General features: G+C 34.8%; 1 protein-coding gene across 1 annotated transcript in view; it reads left to right on the top strand.

Moving 5' to 3' along the window:
• Positions 1 to 12306, top strand: part of LRRC7 (leucine rich repeat containing 7) — a 571016-nt gene that overhangs the window by 438120 nt on the left and 120590 nt on the right. The window contains exons 14-15 of the mRNA XM_012652676.1: positions 10677 to 10806; positions 12051 to 12166. Coding sequence (XP_012508130.1) covers positions 10677 to 10806; positions 12051 to 12166 — 246 coding nt within the window. The remainder of the gene's footprint in view (positions 1 to 10676; positions 10807 to 12050; positions 12167 to 12306) is intronic.

Here is a 12306-nt window from a genome sequence, read left to right as displayed (position 1 = left end):
GAAAGCTGAACTGTTCAAATAGTGACCTGATATAAGCTTTTTCAGTACTATGTTCAAAAGCAACAGATTTAGAGACATCAGTTGGCTGTCAACAGCATTCAGTTGCTCAGACAAAAGACTTATTCCAGAAAAGCAGGGTGAGTGACCAGGAATTAAAGCATCTGTGAACCCTGAGAAGACAGAGTAGTGAGCCTTCTGTTGAAAGCTGCTCATTCTTATTAAATTCTCAGATGCCGCAAAGCCGGAAGAAATGTTTATATCGGGTGACAGAGCTGGACAGTGTGGGGGCTTCATCGAAAGACCCAATAGAACTTAATGGAGATTCATGTGGGAGTGGGAGGAAATCACCACTTTGACCATAATCAAGATCAGCCAATATCATAATGGAACTATCCAGAAAGCCACTGAAGCATTAGTTTAGTGTAAACGGAGGTATCCACTCAAAATCAATAGGTACTAATAGTTTAGGTGTTCCCTGAGACTTCTGTCTCTACCAGTTCTGGGCATCACCTATAATGGGATTGACAAGAGAGGGACCAACATAATGAAAGATGTGGAACTCTAATTCACAGGAGAAAAGGCAGAATAAATTTGGGATGTACACCCTAGAGAAACATTTTTTAAAAATCACCTAAAGTAGGGATGTAACTACTTGAGGAATATGGTATCTGAAAGTCTGTGGTCCCAGACTTTCAGATACTATATTCTGGGACTTTCTCTCCACCCCAATAATGGCTACAGAGTAAGGAAGTATTTTCCATTTCCACTCTGCTTGCCTTCCCAGAACATAAATGTCTACACATCTTTGCTGTAGTGCTTTTCTGTTAAGTACTAGGAAAACATAGCCAGAATAGAACCAAAAGTAATAATGTTACACAGTTAAGAAATTTTATTGTAAATAGTTTATACAGGCCTGACGACGGTGGTAGTACAGTCATGCACCACATAACATTTTGGTCGATGATGAACCACATACATGACAGTGGTACTGTAAGATTTTCATACTGTATTTTTACTATACCTTTTCCATGTTTAGATGTATTTAGATACACAAATACTTACCATTGTGTTACAATTGCCTGCAGTATTCAGTACAATAACATGCTGCCCAGTTTTGTGGCCTGGGAGCAATAGGCTACCATAGAGCCTAGGTGTGTAGCAGGCTGCTGTACCACCTAGATTTGTGTAAGTGCACTCCACTGTGTTCTCACAAAGATGAACGTGCCTGACAATGCATTTCTCAGACAGTATTCTCATCATTAAGCAACACCTGACTGTAATAACATCTACCATTCAATAATCCTATCACTCATCTTGCTTACTAGGCTTCCGCCGCATTGACCCTCCTCCTGTGCCTCCAATAAACTAAGCTTTTTCCTGTCTCAGGGATTTCTTATTTGTTGTTACCTTTATCGGAAATATTCTTTCCCCACTCTTCATAAGACTGACTACTTCATGTTGTCTAGGCCCACACTCTTAAACTTCAATGTGCGCTCCAGTTACCTGGGAATTTGTTCAAAAGGCAGATTCTTATCCAGAAGGGACTTGAGGGGCCTGAGGTTCTGCATCTTTCACAAGCTTCCAGGTGATGTCAATAATGCCACAGGTTCACAACAACACTGTGAGTAACAGGCTCTAAGTCTGGATTTAAATATCTCTTCCACAGTGAGGCCTTCCTAAATGCCCTTCCACCAATCGACCACCAGAGTTTTCTCTGTCCCTGCTCCTGTTTTGTTTCCTTCCTGACAACTTTTACAGTTTACATGTGTTTATTTTACAAACCATCTCATTCTTTTATTCTGTCAGGTAAATGCCTCACTTCAATTAAGATAGCTTTTGTATGCCACCTCTAAAATTGCATAAAGTTTCTAAAAATTATAAACACTAGATCCTAATTTACTCTTGGTTTGGATTCCTATATAGTTTTGGATTAATCAGTGTTCTTCAGTAAGAGGATGAGAATATCAAACATTAATGATGTTTGTAATGAGTATGCTTCATATCTAGAACTCTTATGCCCCTACTTTTTCACTAAATGCCTTGATTCAGAGTGAAAAGACAAAACAAAAAATGGGGAAATTATGCAAGTAAATATGGACGCTAGGTTAGTCATATACTTAGTTTCTTTTCATTTTAATTTTTAAAAATTGACAATTCTCTTAAAAGCATGAAAAAAATTTATCAAAGATAAATCAGTCTATTTAATTCAAATGTTGATTACTGGTTTAGAGGGATAAAGATTAAGAATTCCATCATAAAACCTCACTTATGTCCGTTTTTAATGCTATTATCTTCCCTTGATTCTTGTTTCAGAGAAAATACAAGCGAAATGTTGGAGGAATAGACTAATTAAAAAAAGGTTAAAAAAAAGCACTAGTAGGTATATGGGAAATAAAAACAATGTCACTCCTCTCACTAAAGATTTTTGTTTTGAAAAATATGGTTATTTTTTATAAAAATGTTACATTAACATGTAATGGGTTTATTATTTAAGAATGAATGAATAAATAATTATTTTTAAAATTCCTGTTTTAATTTATAGTATGGTAGATACCAATAGATATAAACCATATAAGCAAAATTTCTCTGGGGCTATTAGTGATTTTTAAAAGTAGGAAAGGGCCCTAAGACCAAAAAGTTTGAGAATTTTTGCTCTAAAATCATGCCATGGTTTGGATAACAAAATTATGATGACTATTGTCTAACATATGTTCTCACTTCAAGATAGCCATGTGTACACAAATGTTTTGTATTTGCATGTATGGAAATAAAAAATAGACTAAATTTCTAAAGTTTCACTATGCACCTTAAGCAATCTGTGTTAAAACTAAAAAGCAGTAATATTAATACTTTGCTTACTTTAGTGAATTCAGAATTGCTAGTTCAAGGGCTAGAGATGAAATTTGATTACAATCCTGTTAAATGGCACCCCAGGTCATATACAGGAAGTTTTTTATAAATTGTCAAATAACATATTTTTTATGAAATAGTCTACCTTTAACTCTTGGCATTGAAATTCTAGAAATGTTAAGACCAGCTACAGTGACCCCAAATATTCTTATTCTGCTCATGGAATATTTCAATATTTTAGACTTATCTTTAAAACTGCTGGAAGAATTTTTTTTCAACATTTTTCGCAATTGAAATAGATTCCATGATTTTTGTGCCAAATGACTTATAAAATTAATTGTCTTTGTTGCTGAATCTTAATATGTGCCTAGGAGTTTCAGCAGCTCCAAAAGTTGAACGTCAAATGGAAATAATAATGAATAACTTTTTTTGTACTCGCAGTGTTCCATACCACAGTGTTGTTGCTTTTCTTACAAGGATTATCTTATTTAAAGTCCTCATTAGCACTATTTTTATGAGTATTATCTCCCCATCAACAGATACAGAAACTGAGGCTGAGAGAGGTTACCAGATTTCAATGCCCAGCTGTTAATTGAACTGTATATAGATGCCTCTCAATATATGTGATAGTCAAGTCACACATTTTCTAAGTGACTCTTCATATTTAGTAATTTAATGGGCCCCATCATTCTAGATACAAAGGAATTTCCACAAGAAGAGAAGCCTGCTCTTTCTTAGCTTTGTATTCTTAGATAAAAGCAAAGAAACCTCAGAAATCTGAATGTGTGTTTTAAAGGTCATTCCTTCATCGACCATGGTCAAGCAGGAAGATTGCTGGATTAGAAATCAGAAAATCTAAGTACCTATGCAAAGTTAAATAAGTCCCTTTTTTTCTAAGAGATTCAGACTCCTGAAGGGTAGTGTGGTTCTGAGATGTGAAATGACTTGCCTAAGGTCATTAATAGATACGACATAAAGACAAGTTTCACGGACACATAAGTTTGGGGAACTCTCGTATACAAGTTAGGGAAACACTGATAACTTGTTTATTTTTTTTCCAGTTCTTATATCAGTCTCTTGTTTGTATTTTGTTTTGTCATTTAACTTTTTGGTTATTTTACTGTGTCTTTCCAACTATAAGAAAGACTCCTTGATGGCTCGGACCATGCCTTGAGCATTTCTAATCTCCTTCATTGCACCTAGGAGATATGGCACAGGGGAATAGTTTCAAGCCTTGGACGTCGACTTCAGTTTCAATCCTGGCTTCTCCACGCATTAACTAACTGCCCTTGGGCAAGTCACTTCACATCTCAGAGCCACGGTTTCCCTTCTGTAAAATGGAAATAATAATACTTGTCTGAAGTTGTTGTGAGACTTAGTGCTAAATAGCCTTCAATAAATTATGTTATTAAGAGTAAAAAACAAAAAGACATTTATTTAGTGATCACTGCTTATGTTCATCCATGTGTGGATCAGTGATATAATATGAATAAAACATCTAATTCTTAAAAATAAAAATGTTTTATATTTATTTGCAAATGTGATAATAATACAGTATCTTAGTCTGCTCAAGCTACCATAACAAGTTATCATAGACTGGGTGGCTTCAACGATGGAAGTTTGTTTCTGTTCTGGAGGCTGGGGAGGGAGTCCAAGTCCTTGCACCAGCAAGGTAGGTTCTATTCTGAGGCCTCTTTTCTTGGCTTGTAGGCAGCTACCATGTTGCTGTCTGCTCACATGACCTCTTCTTTGCACATGGGGAGAGTGAGAGAGAGCAAGATTTCTGGGGTCTCTTTTTACAACACTAATCCCATCATGAAGGCCCCACCCTTATGACTTTATCCAACCCTAATTACCTCCCAAAGGCCCCATCTCCAAATACCATCACATTGGGAGTTAACACTTCTGACATATGAATTTTGGAGGGGGAGAAACATAAAAGCATTCCATCATAACATACAAATTTTAAACTTACAACATCTACTCTTAGGAAATGAGGTATTTGAAATTGTTTCCATGCTTTGTGGCAGACTCCTCAAGAATAAACTGTTTATAATCATAGTATTTAATTGTCAAGTCAGAGGACTTAGAGCAATTTAAAACACAAAGTGAAAAAATGTTAATTTATTTCCCAGAGTGATAGAGGTATTCACACATAGACACACACGCATACACACATGCCCCCCACACACAGTTATTAAGAAAAGTACAAAGAAATTTGATAAAGAAATTATCAAATGGAATTTCATTGATGATTATAAGAGATTTCAGTTAAAGTGCAAAACCAGTAATAATACTCATTTAAGAGCTTCCCTCCTTTACTATCTAATTCCTCCTCCACTCCCTGCCCCAGAATTTTAAGATTGTGACCATTTATGGGTTGTGCACAAATATTAATTATAGTACTTACTCCAGCATACCATGATTGTTTCATAAAATAAAATCATTTTAACAAGGGAATATTGCAGGATAACTTTTACATGTTTCAGAAAGAGAATTTTCAAGATTTGTTTTTTTTTCAGGTACTCTGTACCTCATAACAGGTCACTTTAATAGAGTGCCATGTCTGTATCAGGGGGTTAGCTTATTCTTAATTCTTATTGAAACTCTATATGTTAGACATTATCAGCCAATTTTATAGATGAGAAAACAAGGGTTAATAGTAGATCAAGGTCACCTGGCTATTAAATCGTCACACTAGAATTGAAGCCCAAGCCTGTCTGAATATTGTCCACAGAATTGCATTACTTCTGTTGAGAATTAAAAATTAATTAAGAAGATGAAATTTAAAGCCATTTATTTTTGTGTTTATTAGAATCTACATTAATAGGAGATTTAATGATATCTTGTGGTCATAAATGATATTAAAGTGACATTATAGATTATTTATGTAACATATTCACAATCCTTCTCCTCTATTAGCTAGGTAATTGCGAGTTAATGGTATAAAAATATCTTCCCAACCAAGAGCAACTCAGGAAGACCAAACTAGAGAACAGTAGAGAGAATACTGTTATAAAATGAAGTCAGTACTGTCCTTTGATTTCAAACATTGTTTCTCCCAGTAATGTCATCATTCTGATACCTGTGTGACCTCAGTACAACTCTTTGTAATGTTTCTGTGTATTTTAACTGTTATTGACATGTCTGTTGTATGTGTCTAAATGTTACTCTTGAAAAATTTGGAAGAGTTATTTAAAGGCTTGAAACTCAACGTGTGGCTCCTGGACAAGCAGCATCTAATTATCTAGGAGATGGTTACAGATGCAGGGGCTGGGCTTTGCAGCCCTGCCCCAAACACTGAATTAGAATCTGCATTTTAGCACATTCTCCTGGGGACTGGTATGCACACTGAAGTTTGGGAAACAGTGTGTTAAAGTACTTTACACTTTCTCTGCAACTCGTTTTCACTTTCCATATGTACAATTATAGAGATAAAGCTTCTTAAAAAATAAAAGGTAAACTTTGGTCTATTTTTTTACTTCATTATTACAAATATCGGTGATGATCTGATTAAATGTGATAACTTTTCATATAGGATCTTATATTAAAACATCTTAAGTGATTTTTAACAAGACAGCCATTAATAAAGTCAGCTGGAATTGTAGGTTATGAGTTTGAATCTTTGGAATTTTAGAGATCATTAAGGGATGTGTGTTTGGCACCTACTAGCTGCTTGTTATAACCCAAAGATATAAAATACTTTCAGGCTCTAAATTATTAATTCAGCATAGCCCATGATGCAGTCAAAATACTGTCTTTTTGCCTCAGGAAGGCCTTGCTTTGTACAGTAGTGTGGGACTGTAGAGGAAACACCAAACAGTGTTTTTCCTACTGTACTCTTATCACTCAACACAGAATACTTCTGGTCACCAAAATGTGTGGGTTTTTCCCATGCCAAGCAATTCCCAATTCCCTGTGGACACCAACTGGGTATGCTACAATTTAACTGGATTCTGACACATCTCCCTGGAGTTAGAATCAGGTCCTGCAGGTTAAGGGCTCAGTCCCACAAGACTGCCCCCACTTTAGATGCCAACCACAAATCCAGGCCTCCTGTACTTCTGACCGATCACCTATAAATTGGGGGTTCCTATGACTCCTTCTTCAGGTTCGATCATTTGCCTGAATGGCTCACAAAAATCAGGGAAACACATTAAACAGTTTATTATAAAGGATATACACATTCATGTGGCATACAGATTAGTAGCCACATGAAAAAGTATATAAGGAAAGGTGTGTGGGAAAGGATACGGAGCTTCCATGCCCTTTCCGGGCATGACATCTTCCCAGAACTGCCATGTATTTGGCAACCCAGAAGCTCTACAAACCTTATCCTGTTGGGTTTTTATGGAGGCTTCATTATGTCGGCATGATTGATTACATCATTGGCCATTGGTGATCAACTCAACCTTCAGCCCCAGTCCCCTCCCCAGAGGTCTGGGGGTGGGACCGAAAGACCCCTGAAATCAGTCCTCATTCTGAGGGTACTCTAGAGGCCCTAGTCATAAATCATCTCATTAGCATACAAAAAGACACTTATCCCTTTGGACATTCCAAGGGTTTTAGGAGCTCTGTGCCAAGAACTGGACAAAGACCAAATATATATTTCTTATTATAAATCACACTATCACAGGGACCATAAAAATAACCATGCAATCTGAAACTGCAAAACAGTCTTAATAATAAATGGGAAAAATTATGATTGTTCTTACACAAGGTCTTTAAAACCTTTTATCAAAACTTTAAATACTGTTACTGTAGATTACAAATGTATAAGGAAACAGAAAAATAGTAAAAATAGTATTTATTTAGTACACTGTAATGTTAAACATTAGGAATATTGAAATTTAAAGTGTATTTTTTAATAAAGAACTTATTAAGATTTGTTAGAACAGTGCCTGCCGCCTTCTTTTCATAGTGTAAGTTACGATACAGAGTGAGTATCTTTTATGTACCTGGGTGAATTGTCATCCTCCTCTTTAAGTTTGAATCAGCTTCCACAAATTTTATCCTTTGTGCTTTCAGTGTCATGTAATATCTCTGAGAGTTCTTTTAATGTGAAATATATTACCATTATCACTTCCTCTTCTAAAACTTCATCCTTTTGATCAAAATCACATTCCTCATTTACGTGGTTAAGTTTGCCTTCACTAAATTCACCTGGCAGCTTACCTAGGATCTCTCTAATAGTAGCAATGTCAACATTCAAACGGGCAGCTCTTTCTTCTGTAACTCCATTTACGTTCAATTCAAATGATGCAAAGTAATTTCCACAATGTGCTAAAAGTTTCTGCTATGATGCATGCATATTACTTGCTGTTATTTCCTTCCGTGATGCTCCAGTATTTTCAATTGTTTCGTGTCATATTTCATCTAGAGCTCAGGTAAAGAAACTGCATGATCACCAGCTGTAGCACGAATAGCCTATTCAAAAGTCTCTATAAAATAATAGTCTTTAAAAGTTGAAATAACTCCTTGGTATTTATCAGCTGGATTAATGAGGTTGTCCTGGGTGATAAAAAGCAAGTTTTCACATTTTCATTTAAATCTCCAAGAGAATTAGGGTGACCAAAAACATTATCCAACAGTAGTAGTGCTTTAATGGCTAAATTATTTTGCCTATAGTATTTGTCTACTACTGGGAGACAAGGAGGCAACACAACTGCATGATTTGCTGTCTATGTGTGAGCTGAATAACAGATGTGCAGCGACCGATCACTGATAGACTTTCAGGGAAGGGATGTGACTCGTCATTGATCAGCATGTGCATCTGTTATTCACGTTGTGATTTGTAGACTGAAGAAACTGTGATACTTTATGTGGTTACTCGCAGTTAAAATATGGAAAATTTGAGCCATGTTGTTAAAATATGGAAAATTTGAGCCATGTTGTTGGGGGACTAGTGTTATCTAATGAAACATAACAACTGAAATTTGTACATTTTAGAACTGTTCAAAGCGAGGACTCCCTTACTGTGACCAAGATTAACTTTACAACACATTTTTATAAAAGAAAGAAAGAAATGAGAAACATTAATTATATATTTTTAATTAAATACCATCTTTGACTTCTATCTCTGAACATATATTTTTATTTTTAAAAGTCCCTATATTTTTATGTCTACTTGCTGAGAATCTGGCCCATACTATTGACAGAAATCTTTTTATGCAATTCTAAAACATTTGTTAAGTACGTTATATGTGTAAGACACAGTGCTAGACTTTTTTTTTTTTGAGGAAGAAATAAATTCTGTTAGTGGGTTTCCCACATATATTGCTTTCTGCCCCCCCCCCACAACACACACACACATACACACAGAGTCATACAGCCATGCACACCCTGGCATCCATAACTGTCCCTGCATGCGAGGGCCTGAAAAGATTTAGAAACAAATTTAACCAGGTTCACTAATAATAAGAGAAAAAATTTACTGAGCATGTATTTTATGACAGATATTGTGCTAAGCTTTTTTTTTTTTTTTAATTTCAGCATATTATGGGGGTACAGATGTTTAGGTTACGTATGTTGCCCTTGCCCCCCCTCCCCCCCTAAGTCCGAGTTTCAAATATGTCCATCCTTCAGGTGGTGCGCCTTGCACTCTTTGTATATGCATATACCCGTCCCCTCCTCCCTCCTCCCCCCTCCCTCCTCCCCCCTGCCCAACATCCAATAGATGTGCTAAGCTTTTTACCTACAACATTTCATGAAATAGAGCAACTGCATGAGGCAGCAATTATTAGTATCCTCATTACAAATATAAAGAATCTGGGGCTTAGAGAGAAGTTATATGACTTGTCTATATAAAAGGAAATTTTATATAGACACAGTAAGCAGCACTTTTCTAAGAGCTGTTATTCAAAATTGAATGCCGTGTTTCACCACAACTGGTTCTAACCTACTGAACCTGTTAAGGTGATGAACCTTGAGTGACCCTGGTCAGTCAGGCTGGTCCTGATTGCATTCTATTTTTTTCCTGACCCATCCACAATGGTACTGGATTTGTCTAACTGTACACAGACTTGGGAACTAACTCCACCCTCTCCATAATGCAGATCATCCTCGAGGCACCAAAAATCTGAGTCATTATGTAAAATTTTAAATACTTAGATAATTAAATGCTTTTTAAAATGCCACTCTATAAACCCCACAAAACACATCTGCGGGCTGAAATGAGACCTGTCCATATCCTCTGTTGCAGATGCTATGCTAAGAGGCAAGAGAATATGGTGAAGCCCCAGGGTCTGCATTTAAGTTCCAGCTTTGCTACTTTATGTGGCCTTGAGCAAGTTAGGTAGCATCTTTAGGCCTCATTTTCCTTATCTGTAAAATGAGCTTTAAAATAGTAGGGAGCTTTTAAATAGTAGCATGTACAGTTTTTATGAGGAAGAGATTAGGGTTTTTTTCCTTTAATCCCCAAAATCCTTAGTAAAATACCTAGCATTTCATCATTGTTTTTGTTTTTGTTGTTTTTCCCCTCAATCCTCACTTGGACCTGCCCTCTCTATCCTTCTACCTACCCAAGGATATACATTCTGAACATCTGGCTACAAAGGATACCTAAATTGCAAACAAAAAAAAAAATCCTTCTGTCGTTTTCATTGGCTCAGTGACAGGTGAATTTAGAAAGGGAAAAAGTAGGCTATAATTATTTTACCAAGTTAAACCACTTATTCGATGGAAGAAATTTGACTGATAATTTATATAATATGCTATTACCACATGAATAACTTTCATTTAGTGAATTTTGGATATGTGGATTTTTTGAAAAATTTTTTTGCCAACTCACCTTTTAAAATGTCTAACTAATGTATTTAACTTTTCAGTTTATCTTTATTAGAAGAATTTGACTGTAGCTGTAATGAACTGGAGTCGCTACCGTCTACTATTGGCTACCTTCATAGTCTTCGTACATTAGCAGTCGATGAGAATTTCCTTCCAGAATTACCCAGAGAAGTGAGGAATAAACTTGTTTTCTATTAATTAACTTTTTAAAAAATTATTATGGGTACATAAGAGTTGTATATCTTTATAAGGTACATGTGACTTTTTGATACAGGCATACAATGTGAGTTAATTGGGGTATCCAACACCTCAGACATTTATCATTTCTTTGTGTTAGGAACATTCTAATTCCACTCTTTTAGTTATTTTAAAGTGTACCCTAACTTATTGTTGATTATAGTCACTTTGTTGTGCTATCTTTTAATGAATCCGTTTTGAAATATAATCTTAACAGGTAATAGCAGATTCATGAGTTGAGCTGTGAATATATATAGGAATTATCTACATATGTATTTGTTAATCACTCTATTTTAAGTGACAAGTGACAAGTTCTTATATTTGACCCAGAAAATGTATTTGACTTAAACACTACATGCAAAGAAAAGTAATAAAATATCATAAGTTAATCAATGCTAAGGAATACCATTTTAAATCATTTAATTTATATATTTTGCTTTTAAGAAGTTATAAATAACATTTTGGGGTAATTATATTTCTATTTCTGAAGCAAATTTTTTAATGTGCATATCTTTTTTAAGATGTCATATGGCATTATAATATTATTTTAACTTCAGGATCCTCCAAATTCTGTTAATTTTTATCTCTGAAAGAGATGTTTTTTACTATGTTATCTCTAAATGGGATTTTATTTGCTGATGTCAAGAAAAAAGTATGAAGTATATTTTCAATTTAACATTGTCTACTAAACACTTTCATAATGATGGAAGAATAATCAATATATCATTATTTTAGAGCCAAAAGTTATAAATAAAAATGACAAATACCACTGTAATGTGCAATAAAACTAACTATGCCAAGGAAATGTCAATAATGTTTTCCTTTTTGAGTATGTATGATCTTCCATTATAAATACAGATATTTTAGTATTCACTTGATAGACAAAATTGTGATTTATGAAAACAATGATGTTAATAAGTATTTTAATATTAAAATAACAAAAATTTTTTTACTATGTAAAACAATATTAGGTATAAATTGCCTTGACATTTAAAAGATTATGATATATGCATATATTCTAAAAAGCAAGATTATAAAAAATAAAACACAAACTAAGAGAAAGTTAAAAGTGATAAGGAAATCTGTCACTTAACTAAATCGTTTTATAAATTAGAAAAGCTAATATAAAAATAGTATTACACTGTGATTCCTTACGTATTTTCTTTTGTTACCTATAGATTGGAAGTTGTAAGAATGTAACAGTCATGTCTCTACGCTCCAATAAACTGGAATTTCTTCCTGAAGAGATTGGACAGATGCAGAAACTAAGAGTCTTAAATCTGAGTGACAACAGGTATCTTTGCACATTTCGCAAGCACATATTAGTTATTTACTGAAAGAAAAGTATGGGTTTTTTGTCTATAATATTGAAAATATTTTCTGTCTTATGAACTATATAGAAAGCAAATATCTATATTTTATTTAGGAAATAGC

This window comes from Propithecus coquereli, unplaced genomic scaffold (assembly GCF_000956105.1).
Source record: "Propithecus coquereli isolate 6110/MARCELLA unplaced genomic scaffold, Pcoq_1.0 Scaffold396, whole genome shotgun sequence".
Classification (NCBI taxonomy): domain Eukaryota; kingdom Metazoa; phylum Chordata; class Mammalia; order Primates; family Indriidae; genus Propithecus; species Propithecus coquereli.
The sequence above is the reverse complement of the archived record's forward strand: the minus strand, read 5'-3'. Positions and strand labels throughout refer to the sequence as shown.